The 26,654-nt window shown below is 43.9% G+C and overlaps 1 protein-coding gene across 2 annotated transcripts in view; it reads left to right on the top strand.

The window, feature by feature from the left end:
- MYH9 (myosin heavy chain 9) overlaps positions 1-26,654 on the top strand; it is a 247,741-nt gene that overhangs the window by 32,741 nt on the left and 188,346 nt on the right. For both annotated transcript variants that reach the window (XM_073557995.1, XM_073557996.1), the window contains exons 2-3: positions 15,148-15,500; positions 19,768-19,924. In XM_073557995.1, the coding sequence (XP_073414096.1) occupies positions 15,168-15,500; positions 19,768-19,924 (490 nt within the window). In that variant the 5' untranslated portion in view covers positions 15,148-15,167. The remainder of the gene's footprint in view (positions 1-15,147; positions 15,501-19,767; positions 19,925-26,654) is intronic.

Below are 26,654 nucleotides of genomic sequence, written 5' to 3'. Positions count from 1 at the left end.
CCCTCCATTTCGAGCCCTGATGTGTGCCCAAACAGTGGTGTACCCCCACTTATGGGGTATCAGGGTACTCAGGAAAAATTGCACAACAACTTTGGAGGTCTAATTTCTCCTGTTACCCTTGGGAAAATAAAAAAATGGTGGCTAAAATTATTTTTGTGGAAAAAAAAGACTTTTTTATTTTCACGGCTCTGCGTTATAAACTTCTGTGAAGCACTTGGGGGTTCAAAGTGCTCACCACACATCTATATTAGTTTCTTGGGTGATCTAGTTTCCAAAATGGGGTCATTTGTGGGGGGTTTCCACTGTTTAGGTACATCAGGGGCTCTGCAAACATAACATGACGCCCACAGACCATTCCATCAAGTCGGCATTTCAAAACGTCACTACTTCCCTTCTGAGCCCCAACGTGTGCCCAAACAGTGGTCCCCCCCACATATGTGGTACCAGCGTACTCAGGACAAGCTGGACAACAACTTTTGGGGTCCAATTTATCCTGTTACCTTTGTGAAAATAAAAAATAGCAGGCTAAAAATTTTTTTGAGGGGAAAAAAAATATTTTTATTTTAACGGCTCTGCGTTATAAACTTCTGTGAAGCACTTGGGGGTTCAAAGTGCTCACCACACATCTAGATAAGTTCCTTCGGGGGTCTAGTTTCCAAAATGGGGTCATTTGTGGGGGAGCTCCAAAGTTTACGCACACAGGGGCTCTGCAAACACAACATGGTGTCCGCTAACGATTGGAGCTAATTTTCCATTCAATAAGTCAAATGACGCTCCTTCCCTTCTGAGCCATGCCGTGCGCTCAAACAGTGGTTTTCCCCCACATATGGGGTACCAGTGTACTCAGGACAAACAGGATAAATTGGACCCCAAAAGTTGTTGTCCAGTTTGTCCTGAGTACACTGGTACCCCATATGTGGGGGAAAACCACTGTTTGAGCGCACGGCATGGCTCAGAAGGGAAGGAGCGTCATTTGACTTTTTGATTGGAAAATTAGCTCCAATCGTTAGTGCACACCATGTCGCATTTGGAGAGCCCCTGAGTGCCTAAACATTGGAGCTCCCCCACAAGTGTCCCCATTTTGGAAACTAGACCCCCGAAGGAACTTATCTAGATGTGTGGTGAGCACTTTGAACCCCCAAGTGCTTCACAGAAGTTTATAACGCAGAACAGTGAAAATAAAAAAATAATTTTTTTTTCCTCAAATTATTTTTTAGCCCGCTATTTTTTATTTTCCCAAGGGTAACAGGATAAATTGGACCCCAAAAGTTGTTGTCCAGTTACCCTTGGGAAAATAAAAAAGTGGGCTAAAAAATCATTTTTGAGGAAAAAAAATTATTTTTTTATTTTCACTGCTCTGCGTTATAAACTTCTGTGAAGCACTTGGGGGTTCAAAGTGCTCACCACACATCTAGATAAGTTCCTTCGGGGGTCTAGTTTCCAAAATGGGGTCACTTGTGGGGGAGCTCCAATGTTTACGCACTCAGGGGCTCTCCAAATGCGACATGGTGTGCACTAACGATTGGAGCTAATTTTCCAATCAAAAAGTCACATGGCGCTCCTTCCCTTCCGGGCCTTGCGGTGCGCCCAAACAGTGGTTTATGACCACATATGAGGTATCGGTGTACTCAGGAGAAATTGCCCAACAAAGTTTAGGATACATTTTATCCTGTTACCCATGTAAAAATGAAAAAACTGATGCTAAAATAAAATTTTGGTTGGAAAAATTAAAATGTCCATTTTTTCATTCCATGTTGCTTTAGTTCTTGTGAAGCACCTGAAGGGCTAATCTTCTTGAATGTAGTTTTGAGTAGCTTGAGGGGTGCAGTTTTTAGAATGGTGACACTTTTGGGTATTTTCTGCCATTTAGACCCCTCAAAGTGACTTCAAATGTGAGGTGGTCCCTAAAAAAAAATGGTTTTGTAAATTTTGTTGTAAAAATGAGAAATTGCTGGTCAACTTTTAACCCTTATAACTTCCTAACGGAAAAAAATGTTTCCAAAATTGTGCTGATGTAAAGTAGACATGTGGGAAATGTTATTTATTAACTATTTTGTGTCACATAACTCTCTGGTTTAACAGAATAAAAATTCAAAATTTCAAAATTTTCGCCAAATTTCCTTTTTTTTTTTTTTTCACAAATAAACGCAAAAATTATCGACCTAAACTTACCACTATCATGAAGCCCAATATGTCACGAAAAAACAATCTCTGAATCGCTAGGATGCGTTGAAGCGTTCCTGAGTTATTACCTCATAAAGGGACATTGGTCAGAATTGCAAAAAATGGCCAGGTCATTAAGGTCAAAATAGGCTGGGTCATGAAGGGGTTAAGGCCGCAGCGTCGGCCTGCGCACGGCCGCCGCTAAGCCTCGCCCCCTGCCATGCTTCCGCCAGTAGCTCCGCCTACAGGCGCATGGCATGACATGACTGGGGACGCAGGCCGTGGGCAGGTATGCATTTGGCGGCGCAGCGTCAAAAGGATGCACGCGCCGCCAAACTCATACCTGTGCACGGCCTGCGTCTCCAGTGCTAAAGATAGGGGATGCATGCAGCGTCATGCGCCCGTAGGTGGAGCTACTGGCGGAGGCAAGGCAGGGGCGGGGCTTAGCGGCGGCCGCACGCAGGCCGACGCTGCGGCCTTAAACGCAAATGTGAAACCACCCTTAGACTTCTGAGTGGACTTGGCCCCTGTCAGGCGGCTACTGCCACTAGACCGCCGTTGAGAGAAGCTGCTGCGGGTGCTCAGGCGACTGTAGTTGCTGCTGCTGCTGCTCCGGTGAGTCCATTATATGAAACGGGCCTGGAAGCACCCGGATGCCACTGCAGCTCCTTTAAATAGCTGGCCTCCCCCAATGGTACCCACCCCGGATGGGGCCAGCAGGCGAATCCAGGTGGCCTGCCCAGTATTGTAATGTGCGCTGGGAACGCCTCCACGCCCCCCCGCTAGGTGACGTCCACTCACCGGGCAGCATCCCCCTGTATCCTCTCTCTTCACCGCCGGCGCCTACCCGGCCTAGTGCAGCGTCACTCCCCTCAGACCAGCGCCGCATGCCCGGCGGTGTCATTGGACCGCGCCGCCAGCCGCGTCATCAGGGGCCGCCCCCTTTCGTCGCATCACTTCGGCCACACCGCTGCTCCCACCGTACGGCCAGACACCCGCTAGAGGCGGGAGCACCCGGCTGCCTCCAGCTGGCACAGATCTCAGGCAAAAAGGTCCCCGCGCGATATACTCACTGGTACACGTGCGATGGGACCTCTTAAAATCAACCCTCCCCGTGGAGGGTGCTTTGTCCTGCTGCCGCCTCACCAGCAGTCCTCCTGTCGTGGATGCTTCCAGGACACCAGACAGGCAGAGGCAGGGGACCCCCGCTGCCTGAGTTGACCAGCTCGGCCTGGGAATATCTTCGAACTTCTGCCTTCTTCCGCAGGTATGTCTGAAGAGGCTATCCTCTCAGGGACAGGAAACCAAACTGAGGCGAGGGAGAGGGCCGCCCTTTTTATGTCTGTGGGTTTCCTGTCCCTGAAGGGCGGATTCCCTCTCGTGGTGCTGTCGTGGCGACTGAATAAAAGATCATTTTTCTGTCAGCCATAACAGCACCAATGAGAGAGGGGAGCCACCCTTCAAGGACAAGAAACCTTCAAGATAGAAAGGGTGGTACCTCTCTCCTCATCAGTTAGTTTCTTGTCCTTGATGGGGAACCTTAAGACAGCAGTCATTGCCAGTTTTCCCAGACCTGGGCTGACCGGTTCCTGGGAGGGCACAGTATCTGCTTCAATCGGTACCAGGAGGAGCTGGCAGCGCTGCAGCAGGTCCCACGTGGGTTTCCTTCTTGTGCAAGCCTACCAGCGTTTGAAACAGGCTGGTGCCTGGTGGCCGAGCATCCTGGCTTATGCACATGTCCAAGGCTCGTTCCCAGAAGTCATGCCCTGATGACTCACAGCAGCGACACATGACCCCTACTTCCGGAAGTGGATACTGGAAGCTGCAGCATGTCATTTACATACCTGGCTGAGATCACATCCAGTGTACGATACATGCCCAATCTGTGGGCAGGATGTATCAGCTGTTGGGATCCCAAGAAGCTTGGTATTTGTTATTGGGCTGTCCGGGAGAATTGCATTGCCATGTCGCTTTCACAGCAAATTAAATTCTGAATAAACTAAACTTGAACAATGATTAAATTGCAGGTCTGTTTGACAATTTCACCCAATTTGGAGTTTTTCAGCTTTTATTTTTTGCCAGAGCTGTATGTAATTAAGAGACCACCACCGAAAAACCCTGTCAGTGCAGGCCATGCTCCAGACCTGAACCCCATTGAAAATCTCTGGAATGTTATCAAGAGGATGATGGATAGTCTCAAGCTATCAAAGAACTGCTTAAATATTTGTACCAGAAGCAGTGTGAAAGACTGGTGGAAAGCATGCCAAGACGCATGAAAATGTTATTAAAAATCATGGTTAGTCACACAATATTGACTTCATAACTCCTCCTGAATTAAAACACTAGTATTTTTAAATTATTACGAACTTGTTTTCTTTGCATTATTTGAGGTCTGAAAGCTTTTTTTTTTTTTTTTTTTTTTTTTTTTTCATAATTTTGACCATTTTTCCTTGTCAGAAAGAATATAAAATCTATTGCTTGGAAATTCAGAGATATGTCAGAAGTTTGTAGACTAAAAGAACAATTTACATTTTACTCAAATATACCTATAACGAGAAATTGGACAGACTGAACATTTGAAAGTGGTCTCAATTTTTGCCTGAGCTGTATGGTAAAATGAAAAGTGCATTCAAAGCTACAATTTCAGGGTGTGTTTTTTTTTTTTTTTTTTTTTTTTTTTAATCTTTGTAATCCTGCAATCATTACTGGCCTTTGGTGCTCTGCCTCATACTTCTCTGTATGGCTTCATATCAGAGGCAGGGTTAAGGCCCCGTCTCACATAGCAAGATCGCTGAAGTGTCACAGATCTTGTGACGCGACAGTGATCTCGCCACATGTGACACGCAGCGGCAACCGTTCCCCCCCCCCCCCCCCCACCCCCCGCTGGATATCGCTAATCGTGCTCTAATGTCCTGGGCCATTTTTTTCGGCGTCCCGCTGGCCTGCATGTATCGCTGTTTGACGCCGATGAGCGACTTTGTTGGCAACGCAGAACTCGGGGACGCAGGCTGGAATCGTTCAGAATAGCTGCTGTGACAAGGTACCAATGACCGCCGAGGTCGTTCTATGGATCGCTGGATCGTTGCTGCTTCTTTGGGTAAGTCTGCCTGTTTGACAGCTTGCTAGCGACCACTTAGCTTAGTGTAACGGTACCCTTAGTTATAGGTATATACACAGCTGATTACACAGCAGCCACCAGTCACAATAGGTATTGTCACAGCTGACCCTTCTTCCTTCGCAATGAACTTTTCACACCAGCATTCCACACTTCAACACAACAGGTCAGGAAATGACCATTTTGGAAAAGTACATGTTCATTGAGGTAATCAAAAGTTGGTCTACAAAAGCCTCAATAACCAGTTTGAAAACTGCAAGATTTTTTTCATTTAATACAGATTGACCTGTGAAAAAAATGCCACATTTCTAAAGAAAAAAAACAAACAAAGCAAAAACCTTTAATATTAACCCCTTTACCACCTTGGACATATAGGTACATCTATGGTTGGCTCCCCCTGTCGCTGCAGGCTCCGGCGATGAGCCCACAACTTCTCCGGCACATGTCAGGTGACTTGAACAGCTGACATGTGCCCCTAAGGCTAGTTTCAGACTAGCGTTTTTGCCAGCAGTGCACGGCGCCGCTAAGCCCTGTCTCCTCTGGTCATCTCCGCCTAGTATCGCACATAGCTGCATGCAATCTGCACACCCTATCTTTAGCATAGGGTGCACTAGTAGGATTTTGCGTGCGCTGTGCCCTTTTGACGGTGCACTGAGCGCACCAAAATGCAACATGGTGCATGCTGCGCCCTTTTGACGGTGCGCCGAATGCACCATGTTGCATTTTGGTGCGCTCTGCGCACCGTCATAAGGGCGCAGCGCATGCAAAATCCTACTAGCGCATGGTCTGCGCACCCTATGCTAAAGATAAAGTGTGCAGATCGCATGCAGCGATGTGCGATACTAGGCGGAGATGACTGGAGGGGGTGCAGCAGGGGGTGGGGCTTAGCGGCGCTGTGCGCTGCTGGCAAAAACGCTAGTCTGAAACTAGCCTAAGAGCCGCGTGTGGTATCGTGATCCACCCGTGGCTGATAGCATGTTAAATGTCGCTGTCAGTCGGGCAGCCGCATTTGATATGTACGTGCCGGAAGTGCGTCACTATTCCCACCCATTGGCGCCCATGTCACATGACTACGGGTTGGCATGACAACCCGGTGTCTACAGCAGACCCCTGTGGTTGTCATTGCGGATTGCTATGAGCTCATAGCAAGTGATGATCGCAGCTTCTAGTCTCCCATGGAGACTATTAAAGCAAATGTAAAGTTAAAAAAAAAATTTCGATCAACCCCAATTGGCTCCATTCATGATAAAACAATTTAAAAAATACACGTCGTATCGCTGCGTTCAGAATTGCCTGATCTATCAATATATAAAAAAAAGAATTAATCAGATTGATTGAGTAACAAGAACGCCAGAATTTCTTTTTAGTTGCTGCAGTACTCCACTAAAATGCAATAACGGGCGATCAAAAGATCGTATCTGCACCAAAGTTGTATAAAAAAAGTCAGCTCGGCACGCAAAAAATAAGGCCTTTTTCACACTTCCGTTTTTGACCATCAGTCAAAATCTGCCAGGTTTTGAAAAAAAACGGATCTGCCATTTTTTTTTTGCGGATCCGTTTTTTTTTCCCCATTGAGTTGCATTACTGACGGATCTTGACGGATGGCCATCCATTGGATCCGTTTTTGTGAGGATCCGCCAAATATTTTTATTCCGCCGGCATGCTTGGACGGACGATGCAACGTTTTTTTTGTTGGATCCGCATTTTCCATTGCGCATGCCCGGAGAAAGGAAGTCGGGGAGAAAAAAAACAGATCCTGTGGCATCCGTTCACATCAGTTAGGAACGGATCCGCTTTTCTGCCTTTTTGGCAGATTTTAACTGACACAAAAAACTGAAGTCTGAAAGAGGCCTAAGGCCTCTTTCACACATCAGTTTTTTGCCTTCAGGCGCGATCCGGTTTTACTTTGTAAAACCGGATCCGGCAAAATGCAATGCCGGATCCAGTTTTTCCCCATTGACTTGCATTAGTGCCGGATGGCATTGCGTTTCATCCGTTTTTTGCCGGATCCGGCAACTTGTCTCATTCCGGCGTCTGGAAAAAACGGCTACTGTAACGTTTTTTTGTCTCCGGCGAAAAAGCCGGAAGCGCCGGATCCGGCGCTTCCAGCTTTTTGCTACAATGAAAGTCTATGGGCGCCGGAATGCGCCGGATCCAGAAAAAGACGGATCCAGCCACCGGATCAGTTTTTTTTTAAGTCTGCGCATGCTCAGATCCAATTGGCCAGCCCCCAGGAACAGATATAACCTGCTAGACGGATCCAGCAAAAAAACGGATCCGTTTCTACAGTTCTCCAAAATTTATGCCGGATCCGTTTTTTCTAAAAAATAGCCGGATCCTGCCTGACGGCAAAAAACTGATGTGTGAAAGTAGCCTAAGCCCTCACCCAGCCCCAGATCACACAAAATGGAGACGCTACGGCTCTCGGAAAATAGTTACTTTTTTGTTTTGAGAAACTTCGGATATTTTTTTTTTTTTTATCACTTAAAAAATATATACGTGTCAGGATTCTCCTTGTCATTAAAAGTTCATAGATACCAAACGGCAGGTCAGTTGAGGATTTAGTGAACATCGTAAAAACAAATTGCACTTTCTTGCAATTTCACTGTAGTTTGAATTCCCCCCCCCCCCCCCCCCATTTTACAGGACACTATATGGCAAAACCAATGGTGTAGCTCAAAAGTCCAACTCGTCCTGTAAAAAACAAGCCCTCATATGGCCATATTGATGGAAAAATGTTATGTCTCTGGGAAGAAGGGGAGCAAAAACAAAAAAAAGCCGCAAATGGGTTAACGCTGATTTTAAACCATGGGTCGTCTTCTGATTACGCTTTTCCTTTAAAGTTGGTCCATATATTATTGGGGCATATGAATATCCTGTAGGGTTACCAACAATCGAAAATCCTTGTGTGTGTAAAAAAAAAAAAAAAAAAAAAAAAAATCTTTCGTACTGTAAGGTGGCTCTCCTGGTGAACCCTGACAGTCTTCAATACATGAATAACATAGTAACATAGTTTTGAAGGCTGAAGGAAGACCTTATGTCCATCTAGTTCAGCCTATTTTTAGTGCAGCTGTTCTGCATTGTTGATCCTGGGGAAGGCAAAAAACCCACAGAGTAGAAGCCAATTTTCTCCATAGGGAAAAAAATTCCTTCCCCTAAGCTGGGTCAAACATCTACCTATAATATTCTGTTATTCGTAACCTTCTATACTGTTACTCACAAGAAAAGCATCCATTTCTTAAATTCATTCAGTGAGTTGGCCATCACCACTTCCTCAGGAAGAGAATTCCAGAGCCTCACTGCTCTTACCGTGAAGAACCCTCTTCTATGCTGGTGCAGAAATTCTTTCCTCCAAACGAAGAGAATGCCCCCTTGTTCTTGTCAGTCCTTGGTACAAACAGTTCATTGGAGAGATCTCTGTATTGCCCTCTGATATACGTGTGTGTGTGTGTGTGTATATATATTAGGGCTCCCTAAGTCTTTTTTCTAGTGTAAATAGACCTAATTTTGATAACCTTTCTGGGTATTGTAGTGAACCAACTCCATTTATCATTTTAGTAACCCGCCTTTGAACCCTTTCAAGTTCAGTAATGTCTTTCTTGAGCACCGGCGTTCAAAATTGCACACACTACTCCAAGTGTGGTCTGACGAGTGATTTGTACAGAGGGAGAATTATGTTTTCATCTCGTGTCCCTAGACCTCTTCTAATGCATCCCATGACCCTATTTGCTTTGGTGGCAGCTGCCTGACACTGAGCACTCCAATTTAGCTTCTTATTGACTAAGATGCCTAAGTCTTTTTCCATGTCTGATTTCCCCAGCAGTTTCCCATTTAGTAAGTAATTATATCATCTGTTTCTCCTTCCCATGTGCATAACCTTACACTTATCTGTGTTAAACCTCATTTGCCATTTTTCAGCCCAATTCTCCAATTTACTCAAATCTGTCTGTAGTTACAAACTGTCCTCCTTTGTGTTAACTACCTTACATAGTTTTGTATCATCTGCAAATACTGATATTTTACTGTAAGCCATCCACTAGATCATTAATAAATATATTAAATAGTTGGGGGCCCAATACAGAACCCTGTGGTACCCCACTAGTAACCTTGGCCCAATCTGAGTATGCCCCATTAATAACCACTCTGTTTTCTATCACTAAGCCAGCTACCTACCCATCTACACACATTTACCCCTAGCCCAAGCTTTCTCATCTTACTTAACAATCTCTTATGTGGGACATTGTCAAATGCTTTAGAGAAGTTGAGATAAATGACATCCAATGATTCTCCTTGGTCCATTTGAGAGCTTACATCCTCATAGAAGCTGATCAGGTTAGTTTGACAGGAGCGATCCTTCATAAATCCATGTTGACATGGAGTTAAACATTTATTAACATTGAGATATTCCGTAATGGTATCCCTTAGAAACCCTTCAAAAATTTTACCCCCAACAGATGTTAAGCTTACCGGCCTATAGTTTCCAGGTTCCCTTTTACACCCCTTTTTTGAATATTGGTACCACAGTTGCTTGCCGCCAATCAAAAGGAACAGACCCTGTTTCTATAGAGTCTGTAAATATAAGGAGGCCTGTCTATCACATTACTTAATATAGCCAGTTGTCTGATGGCTTGTGGGTAAAGTGACCGATACCCTGCAGGTACTCCTGGTATTCAAAGCTCCACGTGGTGACATTAGCAGCTGCAGAATATGATGGCACTTTATATAAGTAAAGCCCAACAGCTGAGAGTTAGATAAACAGTGAAAAACAAGAGTTGTACGTTTTTTTTTTTTGGTTTGGCACCAACAATACTGTACTTCTGCCTTTTGTAAGCTGAATGCTGCTGCTGGCTGTGCTGTGTAGCTGCATGTTTAGTGTGCAAGGCATGACCTGTGCTCGTTATGACCAAATAAGGCAATACCAGCCATGTTTCACAGAATCTAATGCCGGAAATGCTGTAACAATGTGCATGTGTGACTAATCTGTGCCAAGTGGTGAAATGTTTGCCAAAGACATTATTCAGCCTGACTTCCTTCCAACGTTTGTTTTACTGATGTACTAGTTTTGTTTTAATGTCTGATAAAAATAAATACCAACTTGAGACTTCTAAGGGTGTGTGCACACGCTGCGGTGCCGCAGCGGATTTGGCCGCTGCGGGTCCACAGCAGTTTTTGCTGCGGTGTACAGTACCATTATTCCCTATGGGAATAAAAAGCTGCAGTGCAGACGGTGTGGATTTTTCCGCGCGGTTTTCCTGCAGTTTTGAAACCGCAGAAAGAGTTGACATGTCAAATCTTTCTGTGGATTCCGCTGCGGTTTGCCATCTCCTCCATTGTGGAGATGAAAAACTGCAGGGCAAAACCGCAGAGCAATCCGCAGGTAAAACAGCAGGTCTTTTGACCTGCAGATTTACCTGCAGATTTGGCCGCGTGGATTTTATTCCCATAGGGAATAATGGTACTGTACACCGCAGCAAAAACTGCTGCGGCACCGCAGCATGTGCCCTCACTCACTGGCTTTCCTGTTGTGAGTTCATTCTCTGGTTCACCAGTTGTGAGTTCTCCTTCCGGAGGTAGGTAACAGGAGGTAGTGAGGCTGACTTGATCGGTGGAGATCTGCCACCTGAGGACTAGTGGACCTCAGGAATCTCACATTGGGTTTAAGGCAGCCGACGCCCTATTCAGTTGCTGGTGATTCCTTCTGGCTTGTCAGCTCTTGGTTTTCAGCTCTGTTCCAGTCATCTCAAGCTAAGTGTTTCTGCTAATGTTCACACTTGATTTTGTTGGTCTATTCAGTTTTTTGTGTGGTCAGCCAGCCCCGGCTGGGGGCTGTGCTGAATGTCCACTCTTGTGTATTAGTATTTTGCCAATTTGCTTTTTGTCCCTTACTAGTTTGTCCTCTTTTTGCTCTGTCTCAGAATATTCCAGAGTGCTGATATAGTGGGAGAAGTCTAGTGACTTCAGGGTTAATTTGTGTTGGACATTATTTTTGTAGGGTTTTTTGCAGGTTGCAGACAGTCTTTCCTTTCTAGTTAGCTTGGGCCCCATCGTTTGCTTAGCCTATTTTCCTGCCTGTGTTTGTGCTTTCATCTTGTTTCACCGTCATTACATGTGTGGGGGCTATCTATTCCTTTGGGGTCTGCTCTGGGGCAGTTAGTTTTCCCCTTTTCATGCTTCAGGCTTATTTAGTCCTCCGGCTGTGACGAAGCGTCTAGGAACATCGTAGGTACGCTCCATGGCTGCTGCTAGTTGTGTGGTAGGATCAGGGATCTGCAATCTGCATAGTTACGAACCTCTCTGGTTTTCTGTGACTTAGCTTGTTTTGCTTTTTTTCTCCTGTGACCCATTCATAACTTTCCCTCTCTGGCGGAGAAATTACCACAGGAGCCCACGCAATTTTTTTTTTTCAACGAATTTACCTGTTAATTTAACACCTACATGTCCAAAATTTTACAAATACCCTAATCTAATTATTAGTCAGACATATAAAAAAGCTGAAATGAAATGGTTTACTGTATGTAAACCATGTGTCATTTCATGTCGGGTTTTGTAATGATTTTACTGAAGTCAGCAATTGATTTAGTGGCTGTTATGCTATGTAGAACAGAGACACATACTTGCATTATATATTCTTTATTAAACATGTCTGTGTGATTCTTACTGTATTGCAAAATGAATTGCCAACTTTTGTTAAAGGACACCAGTGCATATTTCTCGCAAGTCACATGTCTGGTCCGTGTGTAATCTGTAGTTTTCTCGCCCCCATAGACTTGCATTAGCGTATTACGGTCGTAATACGCTGACAATCGCAGCATGCTGCGATTTTCTGAGCCCGTAAAATACGGCTGAGAAAAAATTGGCTGAATGGAGCTGCCCCATAGATTAACATTGGTCCGAGTGCAATGCGTTGTTTTTACGCATAGCACTCGTCCGTAATTCTCGCGTGACGCCGGCCTTGGGGTTGGAATTGGGGTTACTGGTTGGAGCTAGAATTGAGGGGGGTTTCCACTATTTAGGCACATCAGGGGTCTCCAAACGAGACATAGCGCCACCCTTGTTTCCAGTCAATTTTGCGTTCAAAAAGTCAAATGGTGCTCCCTCCCTTCCAAGCCCAGACGTGTGCACAAACAGTGGTTTACCACAGCATATGGAGCATCAGCGTACTCAGGACAAATTGCACACCAACTTTGGGGGTCTAATTTCTCTTGTTACCCTTGGAAAATAAAAAAAAAAAAAAATTGGGGGCTAAAAAATCACTTTTGTGGAAAAGAAATGGTTTTTTTTATTCTCATGGCTGTTATAAACCTCTGTGAAGCACTTGGGGGTTCAAAGTGCTCAATAACACATCTAGGAAAGCTCCGGGGGGGGGGGGGGGGGGGTCTAGTTTCCAAAACTGGTTCACTTGTGGGGGGTTTCTACTGTTTGGGCACATCAGGGGCTCTGCAAACATGACATGGTGTCCAATCTCAATTCCAGCCAATTCTGCACTGAAAAAGTCAAACGGCGCTCCTTCCTTTCCAAGCCCTGCAGTGCGCCCAAACAGTGGTTTACCCCCACATATGGGGGTATTGGTGTATTCAGGAGAAATTGCACAACAAATTTTGTGGTTCATTTTCTCTTTTTACGCTTGTGAAAATAAACATTGATTCTGAAGTACAATGTTTGTAAAACAAAGTTAAATGTTTAATTTTTTCCTTCCACATTGCTTCAGTTCCTGTGTAGCATGTAAAGGGTTAATAAACTTCTTGAATGTGGTTTTGAGCACCTTGAGGGGTGCAGTATTTAGAATGTTGTCACTTTTGGGTATTTTCTGTCATATTGACCGCTCAAAGGGTTTCTGGAATTTATAGTTCTCAGTAGAAAAATATTCAGGATTGAGAGTCCTCAGTAGTTGATACCTTTTAATGGCTAACTGAAAAGATGGTAACACATTGCAAGCTTTCGAGACTGCTAGGGTCTCTTCATCAGGCTAGCCTGATGAAGAGACCTGAGTAGTCTCGAAAGCTTGCAATGTGTTACCATCTTTTCAGTTAACCATTAAAAGGTATCAACTACTGAGGACTCTCAATCCTGAATATTTTTCTATCTACTGGCTAACACGGTACAAAGATATACATCTTTCCTGTATCATAGTTCTCAGTAGAGTGCTGGATGAATGTGAGCTGAGCCTTAAGGTACTGTCACACTTAGCGATGCACCAGCGATCCCGACAACGATATGGCTTGCTGGTGCATCGCTAAGTGGTCGCTAGTGAGCTACCACACAGGCAGATCTCACAAGCGACATGGCAGCGGTCGGGGGTTGCTACTTACCTGTCAGACGAGGCGGTCCTGACGTCCTCCCGCCCGCGTCGCTCGTCTCCACAGCAGGAAGCTGACTACGAGAAACTGCCCAGGACGTTCTTGCGCGATCAGCGATAACCAGCGGGGGAGCCGGTCGGCGGTAAGTATCTCACACAGCGATATCGCTAGCAATTATCGCTGCTACGTCACAAAACCAGTGACGTTATAGCGATATTGCTAGCGATATCGCTGTGTGTGATACTTACCTATGACCCGCTCCCCCGCTGGTTATCGCTGATCGCGCGAGAACATCCAGGACTGTTTCTCGTCAGCTTCCTGCGGCGCTTCCTGTGGAGAGACTAGCGTGGAGCCGGGCGGGAGGATGCAGGATCGCCTGGTGTGACAGGTAAGTAGCGACCCCCGTCCCCAGCGATGTCGCTGTTGAGATCTGCCTGTGTGGCAGCTCACTAGCAACCACTTAGCGATGTACCAGCGATCCTGACCGTATCATATCGCTGGTCGGGATCGCTGGTACATCGCTAAGTGTTGCAGTAGCTTTAGTGTGACGGGGCCTTTATTCTGATTTTTGGAAGATAGAATGAACAAATAAACACCAGTACAAGAATAGCTTTTTCTGTGGTTCACCATGCAGTGTTAGTGATAAGGCAACCTTTGTTCTTTGGGTCACACTGATTAGTGACACCAGATTTATAAACTTTTATTTTTTTTTTCTCTGCTGCTTTTTCGACTAAACTATATTTTCTAAAGTTTAGTTTTTTTTTAGCTTTTTAAAATTTTGAGGTGTAACTTATTTTTCTTAACCGAATTAGCTATATTGGGGCTTGTTTTTATATCTTATGGGAAGGTTTGGGGTCTATATTTTTTTTCCTCTACCCCTGTTGCTCATTTTATGTACCCATTTTAAATTTTCCTTTAAGTTCCCCTTTGGGACATGTATAATTTTTACTTTCTCTGGTCTCATGCACACCTGGCAGTGAGATCTCAGCCAACCGTAACCTATGGGTACCATGGCAATGATCGGCTCAAATGAGTACGATTGTGGGGGAATTTATCATGCCGAAAATGTCCTTTTAACCACTTGGAATCCGCTGCCATGATTGACAGTGGTATTTAAGGGATTAATCCACAAAGACCCCCCCCCCCCCCCCAGATTTGTGTCAAAACCGTCCAGAGGCCACGACTGCAGGGTGTCGGCTATCACCCAGGTGATTTCCAGGCTACGCTATTCATTTATTCCTCAGCGCCGTTAAAAAGGTATATTGAAAAGTGGAGTAAATGGCTTTCCTTTAATGCTATGCATCATCGAGAGAAAGTGATGTAGGCAGATCAGTGGTGCTTGGAAACTTCCTGGAGGCTGAAGTCAAAGCCTTTTTATGCACGAGCCTATCATGCATATGAGTCTCTCAGATTTGGTAAATGCTTGTACACTATGTAACCATTTTGACAAGTCCCTGTTAAGTTTCTTGCTTGTTATCTTTAAATGTTTCATTGTGTGTTCCAACTGGGGGGAAAAAAAGCTCAAAGCCTTAGTATTCTAATTTTATTTTGTCTTTTTTTTTCTTTTCTCAGTTTGGTTTTACTGACCAATAATGGCAGAAAAAGATGCAGACAAATACCTATATGTGGATCGCAATTTTATCAACAATCCTTTAGCTCAGGCAGACTGGGCTGCAAAAAAGCAAATATGGGTACCCTCTGAAAAACATGGTTTTGAAGCAGCAAGTCTAAAGGAAGAGGTGGGAGATGAGGTGATTGTTGAGTTGGCAGAGAATGGCAAAAAAGTAAAGGTCAACAAAGATGACGTACAAAAGATGAACCCACCTAAGTTCTCTAAAGTTGAAGATATGGCTGAGCTGACCTGCTTAAATGAAGCATCTGTTCTACACAATCTGAAAGAGCGATACTATTCTGGCTTAATATATGTAAGTATAGCTTACTATAAAATATTGCATAAAGACATATTTCTCTGAAAATTCCATAATTATTCAACTATTGTCTTGAACTGTCAAAATTTACTTTGCAATATTAATCCATGTTTATTCCAAGCAGTGTTCGTTTCCCAGTTATCTCCTTCACAGCACACCAGAGATTACCTCATCCTGATTGAGCAAGAAGAGAACAAAAAACCTTTTTCCTTTTCAGTGTGCTTGTGCTTGAATGTTACACCTATGCTAAATAGACGAACAATTCTAAGCTCTGTGTACACATTAGTGGAACAATTAACAAGGCTAGTATGCAACACAGATGACAGATTCTCCCAATTATAAAAACATTGCTGTTTGGCGCAGCCATTGTTTAGGCTTCAGTTTAAACCTACTCAAGATAAAAATGCCAGGTATCTTCACCAGCAAGCTAGACAAATACTAGAAATTAAAACTAATAAACTTTATTTAAATTTGATTAAAAAGGGACTTAGTCCATTTTAAAAATGCACATGTACAAAAACACAAACAAAAAACCGCTACATACGGCAAAACCAAACTTCAAAAACTTTCCGGTTTACTCTTAGTGTCGTAGTCCAAATAATACACAGGCACTCCTTCAGAGTATCTGCTTAGTATAAATTTGTTTGGAACAAGCACTCTCTTATAGTGCCATAAATTGTCTATATTAAATCCATTGCTTTTAAATCAATGTGTTACGTCTGTGTTACATCCATCATTCACACTCACAATGATTTTTGACAATTTTTACAACAGCCTATACTATATACAATGGCATGGCACACAGTCTGAGATTCTACAAATCGGTGTGAACCTATACATTGCTCTACTTATGCAGTTCACCACCTCCACAGACTTCTTTTAGAAAAAAAATCTCATATATCATGGAGAGATCTCACCCAAATATTACTCAGTAACGGGTTCCTCCATGTGACACTCCCTTCTCCCTACGCGTTTCACCGTCCAGATCATCAGGGGAGTCTCTGGGTCAAACTTAATGTCTTCATGGAAAAAGTGCCATCACAGTGCTGTTCATTTGCATGCTTTTTATAACATGCACTCATTAGTATGTTCACGCCTCCTACAGGTAGGCCGGGTGTATGCCCGTGACCACTTCCTGTTGATGCGTTACCATAGTGATAGACCTATTACTCATATGTTTCCAATACCACCTTCTGACTCATTCAAATTAATCCCTTATCACAGATGTACTTAGACATATTACTAATCTATGATTGCGCAGGCATCAACCTTCTCATAGGGTATACATTCGTGCGCGCTCTTTATACTTCATTCAGCTTATCGGGTTGCCTGGTAACGCGCTGACGTCACTCCTCTCTCCTTCCTTTCTGGCGTGGACGTACTGCGCCTGCGCGCTCTACTGTGTCAAGTCCAACCCTCTTTCCTATGTCAGAGCGCCTATTTCCTCCCATCACTGAGTCACCATCCAGGGGCACACCGCGCCTGCGCACTCCATATGCAGCCGCTTCTTACAAGCTCCATCCTCTGAGTGCATATAATCCCATCACAGGGTTATCACACGGGAGCATTTGTATATCTATCTACCCTTCACATGCGCTTCATCTAACGCTTTCTTTGCATCTGTCACCTTATGTCAACTTTCATATAAGTATAATCAGCGTTATTTAATATACGGGGGTCTGCAATGGAATGCGCGGTTTCATCTTCTGGAATGGTAGGCACAGCCTCCTCTTCTGTCGTGGGACGTCTACGTGGTGGTTCCACAGGACCTGATGAAGAGGATGAAGATTCTGTGATATAAAGAAATGTGGGATCCTCACCCTCTCCATCCCTGTCGGATGCAAGGAAAGCATATGTCTCTTCCACTGAATAGTGTAGTTGGGATGGGCGGGACTTTTTTTTATGAATATTGTGCTTGTCATGTACCGTATATAATCGTGTATTCGTCTTATACACGAGTCATATACCTGGGGGTTGGTGGGGGAGCGGGGGTGTCACCCACCTTTGGGCCACCTCCGTGGGCACATCCAGCAGCCGCCAAACTTTGATAAGTGGAACAGTTCACTCAGAGCTTGTGCTTGTTTTACACTTTTCACAGGCATTTTTTTTCTCCCTATTAGGTTTTCTTTTCAGACAAGTTTACACCAAACACTATCCCGCCCACACAGTTAAAAATAAAGTACCGTATCTACTCGTGTATAAGCCGACCCGTGTTGAAATTTGCCATGTCAAGAAGGGGTTAAAGAACGCAGTGTATCTAGAAAAAAATTGTATGCTAAAATGTTTTCAATCTGTAGGAGAGCCTTTTTTTTTTTTTTTTCCTAAGAAAAGTCACTGAACAGCCTGATTTTAAATGGAATCTGTCAGTAGGATCAGCAATCCTGAACCTACTATATGGACATGTAGGTTGTAGGAAGCTGAATAAAATGACATCTTGATGTCAGATCACCTTGAAGTATCAGTTAGTGGTTGACACACTTTAGGAAACTTTGCAGATTGGAAAACTCTACAGGGGACCAGGAAATGGACAATCTTTAGCTTTGAATGAAGGACAGAGCTGTGGTGGTGTCCAAACAATGGCAGATGGGTGATAGAATATTTTGAGTTGAGAGTTCCTGGAGGAGATCTGTTTTAGGCAGAAAAGTTCAGTACTATACTTGACAGCTGTTCTTTCAAAAGGCTGCTCTAGAGAATTCTCTGCTTTAGTGGATGTCTGGTCTCAGACCTGAAATTATGGACTGGCATACGCATGTCCAGTGCAAAACCAAGGGGTGACATGCGTCAGAGACCTGTACCAGTTCTGGTGGTTTCCTCCCTAAAAGCCAAAAAGTAACTGGTTTGTTGTAAACCAGATGAATCCTCGGGATCCACTTTTTCAGAAGTTTTACCACTAGCTTTGTTTTTTGTAACAGTAAGCGGGTTCCAAGCAGAATCTGCCTGAAGACCAGTCACTGCTTCATCATTTACAACTCCTGAAGATTAAAAATAAGTGCAAAAAGACTGAACATCTTCACTGCAATGTAAAAGTGACTTGGCATGCATGTGTACCGTTTTTCTTTCTCCTTTTCTCAGGCAGGTTTCTGAGCAAACCCACCTGAAAGACACTGTACATACCCAGCTTCCACTTCAAGAATTGATCTTTTACGATTTGAGAGAATTCTACTTGCTGTGAAACCAGCTTAAACCTGGAGACTCCAATCACCTTTTTACAAGTCTATACTAGAGTATAGCTGCTTGTACTTTAAGCCCTGCCGTTGATCGTACTGCTGCATCCAGTGTTGGGTCCTTGTCTTTGATGCAGACTTGAGCTGTGCCTGCTTCTTTCCTGGCAGATGGCTGTGATGTTCAGCCATCTGCCTCTGTTGCAAGTGAAGTTGAGCTGCACTCTCAACTCGGCCCAGCCAGAGGGGGATCTGTTCCACATACCTGCTGTGATTTTGGTTGCCTTATTGGTTGCTATGGCAAGTGGATGAAGGGGTGTGAGGGAATTAAGATGGTCTGCTGAAGACAGTCATGCCTACCATTCTCCATTGAAGTCAAGCCTGTGGCTGGGCTTTTACAGAAGACACTAATTTCATATTTGCTGCAATACTATGGTATTACATTATGTAGCATAAGCGATTGGACATCCCCAAGATCGAGTCCCTTAAAAGTCCTAAATACATTAGAGTTTACAATAGAAAAAAATTAAGTTGAAATGCAAATTATTTTTAATGCAGGAAAAAGTAAAGAATAAAATTCTTGTGATACTGTGTTCTGCTTTCAATTTATCAATATGCACAATTATGGTAATCAGATCAGTAAACTCAGTGTTTTTATTTGCTTTTTTGTCAAAGGTACGTAATATGTCAGCAGGGTTTTGCTATATAACCTGAGCAGTGTAACAAGGCAAGGAAAGCCTGATTGGTTTTGTCTACCCTAGAAGTAGCAGCGTGAAGTCTTCTGTGTATAACCCCACACACCTGTCAGTGGTGCCCTCTCCATTGTCAGCAAGCTGCTGCTCCGTAGTGGGCTACAGATTGGCCTGACTGCTGGACCCTCTGAGCTGTAGTCCTGTAGTGTTCATATGCTGTTGGAGCTCCAATGAAAGCCATGTTTAAACAGCTTAATCGGGGTCAACCAGGAACATCCCTGAAATCTGGGTGCCCTGTCTGTTATGCTGCTCTGAGATAAAATGGCAAAAACTGTCTGACCGTCCCTTAAATTTTAGAAGTGGCATTTTGTCTCCATTTGTGAATGCGTTTATTTTCTGTTCATTTTGCAGACTTACTCTGGTTTGTTTTGTGTGGTAATAAACCCATACAAGAACTTGCCAATTTACTCTGAAGAGATTGTTGATATGTATAAAGGAAAGAAAAGACATGAAATGCCTCCACATATATATGCCATCACCGACACTGCCTATCGCAGCATGATGCAAGGTAAATGTTTGCTTCCCCTCTCTGTCGTGAATGTTTTTTTGAATTCTAGTACCTTTCCCTAGTGATCTGAACTGTGGACTTGGTATTTCATAGTGAGCTATAATTGCATGATTAGTCTACCTCCAGAAACTTGTAGCAGCCAGAATGGAGGACGGCTGGAAGAACAGCAGCTGCCTTGTCAAATGTAGCTTAGTTTCACACCAGCTTGTAGCCATAACCTTCATCTTCAGTGAGCTGTTAATGTTTCCTAAATAGGCAAAGGCTGTAAGAGTTTAAACCATCTCATGGGTATGTGATAAATGGTAAAATGGGGAGGTTGTGACCCGTGGTACACCACATTTATCAAGACTGGCTAGAAGGCGCTTGATGTGCAAAAACCTTTGTTGAAAGTTATTCTGTCTTCGATAAATCTCAGCACTAGATATGCCATTGTGTCTCACCACAGTCTCACATGAGGAAGCCTGTGCAAACCTGAACAACAGTGACTGGGGAGACAAAGTGCTGAGGCAACATGGAGGACAGATGTCTTAATATAAAGAGTATGGGTATCTTTCGACAAATCCTATGCAGGTTAAATGATTAAAAAGTGTGGGGACCCCTCTACTCTTAAGTTTTGCTGAGGGTTGCGTCCCCCAGCTGTGAGTTTTGCCTGGCTGGTAATCAAAAATACAGGAGAACCCACACCAGTTTCTTTAATTATTTAGAGCACAGATGGCAGCTGATGAATATTCCAATCCACCGCTCCTGCTCTCACTGTAATTACTGGCAGCAGGAGTCGGCTGATGAGCAGTAGTCCTATCAGCTGACACCAGTAACCGGAGGTAGGCTTTATACCTCCCATCACAGCTGTGCGCTCATGCTGTCATTTGGTGCGTGGGAACCGCAGCTGTGTGACCGGCGGTGGCGATTTTACCACCGATCAGAAGCAGTGTTTTCTGTGCTGTCATGCACATGACAGCATGGCAAACACTGGATGTTTGGGCACCCTTTCAAGTGAATGGGATTTGGGTCCAGGTACTGTTTTTGTACCTGAACCCAAAAATTAACTGTTCGGCCGCACCCAAACATTAGAATCATAGAATCATAGAATCATAGAATCGTAGAGTTGGAAGGGACCTCCTGGGCCATCTGGTCCAACCCCCTGCTCAAAGCAGGATTCGCTAAATCATCCCAGTCAGATGTCTGTCCAGCCTCTGTTTGAAGACTTCCATTGAAGGAGAACTCACCACTTCTCGTGGCAGCCTGTTCCACTCATTGATCACGCTAACTGTCAAAAAGTTTTTTCTAATATCTAATCTGTGTCTCTTCCCATTCAGTTTCATCCCATTGCTTCTAGTCTTTCCTTGTGCAAATGAGAATAAAGTTGATCCTTCTACAATGTGACAGCCCTTTAGATATTTGTAGACAGCTATTAAGTCTCCTCTCAGTCTTCTCTTTTGCAAACTAAACATTCCCAAATCCTGCAACCTTTCCTCATAAGACAGGGTTTGCAGACCGGTCACCATTCTGGTCGCTCTTTTCTGAACTTGCTCCAGTTTGTTGATGTCTTTTTTAAAATGTGGTGCCCAAAACTGGACACAATATTCCAGATGAGGTCTGACCAAAGAGGAGTAGAGGGAAATAATGACTTCACGTGATCTAGACTGTATGCTTCTGTTAATACATCCTAGAATTGCATTTGCCTTTTTTGCTGCTGCATCACACTGTTGACTCATATTCAGTCTGTGATCTATTAGTATACCCAAGTCTTTTTCACATGTGCTGTCACTTAGCCCTATTCCTCCCATTCTATATATGCTTTTTTCATTTTTATTGCCCAGATGTAGTACTTTGCATTTCTCCCTGTTAAAAACCATTCTGTTAGTTGCTGCCCACTTCTCCAGTTTATTTAAATCTTTTTGAATCCTCTCTCTCTCTTCTCTAGTATTAGCTATCCCTCCTAGCTTTGTGTCATCAGCAAATTTAATCAGTTTACCCTCAATTCCTTCATCTAAATCGTTGATAAAGATGTTGAACAATACAGGGCCCAGGACAGAGCCCTGTGGTACCCCACTTGAGACATTCTTCCAACTGGATGTGCAGCCATTTACGACCACTCTTTGGGTCCGATCACTAAGCCAGTTATGAATCCACCTAACAGTTGCCTTGTCCATTCCATACTTAGTCATTTTTTCAATAAGGATTGTATGAGAGACTTTGTCAAATGCTTTGCTGAAGTCAAGATATACTATATCTACAGCATTTCCTTGATCCACCCAATCAGTGATACCGTCATAGAAGGAAATTAAGTTAGTCTGACATGACTTATTAGTTAGAAACCCATGCTGACTCTGTTTAATCACTTCATTCTTATCCAGGTATTGACATACATGTTGTTTAATAATTTGTTCAAAGATCTTTCCTGGTATAGAAGTCAGACTCACCGGCCTATAGTTGCCTGGGTCCACCTTCTTCCCCTTTTTGAAGATAGGAACAACATTTGCTCTTCTCCAGTCTTCTGGCACTTCTCCTGTTCTCCAAGAATTTTCAAAGATTATGGAGAGGGGTTCAAAAATTTCTTCTGCTATCTCCTTCAGTACTCTGGGGTGTAATTCATCTGGACCTGGAGACTTGAATTCATTTAGGTTAGCTAAGTGTTTCCTCACTATCTTTCTGTTTATAGATATCCTGGATTCTTCTATTCCCTTAATAGGACAGTGAATAACAGTTGATGTTGCATTTCCTTTCTGAGAGAAAACAGATGCAAAATAGGAATTTAAAAGTTCAGCCTTCTCAACATCCTGTCTTACCATTTCATCATTTTCATCCTGTAAAAATCCTATAGCATCTTTGACTTTTCTTTTACTTTTGACATATCCCCAAAATCCTTTATTATTGCTTTTGACATCTCTTGCAAGCCTCAGTTCATTTTCAGCTTTAGCTAATCTGATTTGTGCCCTGCAGGTTCTGCAGACAGCATTATATTCTTCTTTAGATATGCCTCCCTCTTTCCATTTTATAAACATTTTTTTCTTCCTTTTTAGCATGTGCTTAAGTTCTGTGTTCATCCATCCTGGTTTCCTTAAATGCTTCCTATTCTTCCCTCTTTTCGGAATTGTTAACAACTGTGCTTTGAGAATTTCATTTTTCAAGATTTCCCATCCTTCCTGGACATTTTTGTCTTTAAGGATATCCAGCCATTGGATCCCTCCAATTCTCTTTCTGAATCCCTTAAAATCTGCCTTTCTGAAATCTAACCTTGACGTCTGAGTCTTCACAGGTCTTCCACCTCTAGTAATCCAAAATTCTAAAATAGCATGGTCGCTACCTCCTAGGGTCCCAGCCACTTTTACCTCCTCAACCATTTCCTCCCTGTTTATAAGGATTAGATCCAAGGTAGCAGTTCCCCTTGTTTTCTCCCTTACCTTTTGGAAGATAAAGTTGTCAGCAAGAGAGGATAAGAATTTCCTTGACCTGTTAGTTTTGCCTGAGAGAGATTCCCAACAAATGTCTGGATAGTTGAAATCTCCCATGACAACTATGTCATATTTTTTGGAGAACTTGGCCATCTGATGCATAAAGAGTTCATCTATATCTTCGGCTTGCTCAGGCGGCCTGTAGTAAATGCCTACAATGGTGTCCTTTCCATTGTTCTGTCCTTGTATTCTTACCCAAACAGTTTCCACAGAACTCCCAGTCTCTGAAGCTTCAATCTCTGTGCAGATATACGCGTTTCGAACATACAATGCGACACCCCCTCCTCGTTTATGGGGGTCCGCCCATCTCTGCTAGTCACCAGTGCAAGACATATGTGAAACCATAAAACCACCTTTAGGTTTGAAAAACTAGTAACTATTTTGGAAAATTGCAAAATTACAAATGTAAGGCTATGTGCACACCTTGCAGATTTTTATTGTTTTCGCCGCGAAAACACTTGCACAATGCAACCCATTGTATTCAATGGCAATCCGTACGTGCTGTGCTAATTCTGCGTATTTTTCCACTGCGGAATCGCATAGCGGAAAAATACGCAGCATGCTCATTCTTTGTGCAGAATCGCTGGGATTCCGCAGACATAGGAATCCATTGATCCGTTTACTTTCCGCATGTAGCTATGCCCAACGTGCGCAAAGTAAGTGGAAAATGTGTAGATGGTACCCAGGGTCTGGAGGAGAGGAGACTGTCCTCCAGGCCCTGGGTACCATATTTCTGTTAAAAAAAAAAAAAAAAAAAAAAAAAAAAAGTCGTGATATTCTCACCTTCCGGTGTCCCACGCAACGTTCCCAGGCCTCAGCGATGCTCCCGGCATGTCCCGTTTCCATTGATGCTTTGCGACAATGACCTGTGATGACGTAGCAGTCTCGCATGATGCTTCGTCATCTGGGGGTCATTATTGCAAGGGAACGGCAGCATCGCAAGGATCCGGAAGGCAGCGGTGGCCGCCGGAAGGTGAGAATATCATGTTAAAAAGACAAGACAAAAAAAAAAAATACGGTATCTATTTACTATTAATGCCGCATAGGCAGCCTCAATAGTAAAAGTTTGGTCACACTTGTCAAACACAATGTTTGACGAGTATGACCAACCTGTCAGTTTTCCAAGCGATGCTACAGATCGCTTGGAAAACGCTAGCATTTTGCAAGCTAATTACACTTGCAAAACGCTTGTTTTTAGTGGGAATTCCGCGTGCGAATTTCCCGCCTCATTACCATGGCAATTCCGCACGTGTGCACATAGCCTAACAGTGAGGAGGGGGTTAATTGGCCTGGAATAGATTTACTAAAACATTTGCAGAGACTCAATGAGTTTGGGCCCTTGTTTTGATCAGGCATTGTTTAATCCCACACCTTGGTTGGCCAATGTTTACTTTGCACAAATCACGAATTTAATAAAACTGCTAATTCTCACTGCCAATCATGTGAATGTTACAAAATAGTCACTCCAGCCCCTCTAATCCCGTCCTGTATGATACTGACTGCTGAGCCGTGTATCTAATCCCATCCTGTGAATGTTACAAAATAGTCACTCCAGCCATAAATTAGTTCATTAATGGAGGCAATTTCTACAATAAGATAATTATTTTTTTTTTTTATTTTTTTATTTTTCCTGCTGTTCTGGCACCGCAAATTTTTCCCACAAACTGTTCTAGCAAAATCTATGCTCAAATAGTCAAATAACCCTCCTGCCTTCTCAGTGCTGGTGTGTCCTGATGGTAATTTCTGATTATATAGGGCAGAAATTGCGCAATAAATTGTTGGATCCAATTAACCCTTGTAACTGACAAATTTGCAGCAAATGCTGCAAAAATTAAATTTTAACCATGAAAATTTGAGATCTCCATGTTTCAAAGGGAAGATGCCGCAATTTTTTTTTTTTGTATTAAAAATGATTATTTATATAAACTATTTTTAATACAAAATTTAACTTTTTTTTTTTTTTTTTTGCAGCCACTGGGCGCTGCCATTTTGCTTTGCAGGAGTGTAAGACACTTACACTCTGCAAATATATCTGCCCTGGGCATAGGAGACAGTCGCCTGCTGACCCTGTACCTAGCATTGAGCTGTGATCTGGGCACACCCCCTGGACTGTCCAGCTCACAGCAGAGGGAGGGGATCGGTGCCATTTTTCTGGAGCTCACCGTGTAAACAGCTCCACTTTTCCCCCCCATAATCGCAGGAGCCACGCGGTTATAGGAGAAGACCGAGGAATGGAGGCGGGGGAGATGGAGCAGTGAGGTAATTATCAAGGGGGGGGGGAGGGGTGAAGAGCCAGCAGCAGCTGACCTGTGAATGCTCCGCTCACTCGTGCACACACAGCAGTGAGTTGTCTCAGCTCCTGCAGCTGTGGGGGGTGAGGAGTCTGCACAGCTCAGTCCCATTGTCTGTCTATCTAATCCCATCCTCTGTGATACTGTCTGTGCCGTGTATCTAATCCTCTCCTGATACTGTATGCTGAGCCGTGTATCTAATCCCATCCTGTATGATACGGGCTGCTGAGCCATGTATCTGATCCCCTCCTGTGATATTGTATGCTGAGCCGTGTAAATAATCCTCCCATGTGTGATACTGATTGTATTATGTGTGTGATCTATGTGGCGGCATTGTGTGATCTATATGGCGGCATTGTGTGAGATCTATATGGCAGTATTATCTTCAGAAAGGGGACCCATTCTAGGGTGGTTCTGGGGTAATAGAGGGGGCAGCATGACCTCCAGTTAGGTGCAGTCAGGGGAGGGCTGGTGAGGCAGCTGAAGAGAGGGGTCTCATTTTTATTGTTACTATATGGCTACATTTTACCCCCATCCTGCTTCCCAGTATCATCCCGGACTGCGCCTGTCGCCTCGCTTTCACACATCGCCAGGACAGGATGGAGAGGACCGGATCAGAGGAGGGGAATGGGGTCTTTTCATGTAAAGTCTGGATCAGAACATGCCATCAATCAGCAGAAATGTTTCCTGGATTTCTGTGAAGCAGACGGTCCATCCATGTGTATAAAGCACAGCGCTCTATGTACAATCCCTGCCCCCCCCCCCCCCCCCCCCATAGACCAGTACTCTGCTCTCCTGAAATACTCTGTGCTGCTGTCACCCTTCTCCCTCCACCATATATCTCCCAGAATCCTTGCTGCCTGCCATCCTCGGTGACTGTCTACTTGTCAGTATAACTTTGCAGCCACCAACAAAATGGCTGCTCGCGTTGTTCCTAGATGTCCTCCTCTCCTATCCCTTAGCAAACACCCAGAAGAGGGGAGG

The sequence above is a fragment of the Dendrobates tinctorius genome, unplaced genomic scaffold (assembly GCF_039654945.1).
Source record: "Dendrobates tinctorius isolate UK_male_01 unplaced genomic scaffold, ASM3965494v1 ptg000012l, whole genome shotgun sequence".
Lineage (NCBI taxonomy): Eukaryota > Metazoa > Chordata > Amphibia > Anura > Dendrobatidae > Dendrobates > Dendrobates tinctorius.
This window is presented reverse-complemented; position numbering and strand designations above follow the sequence as displayed.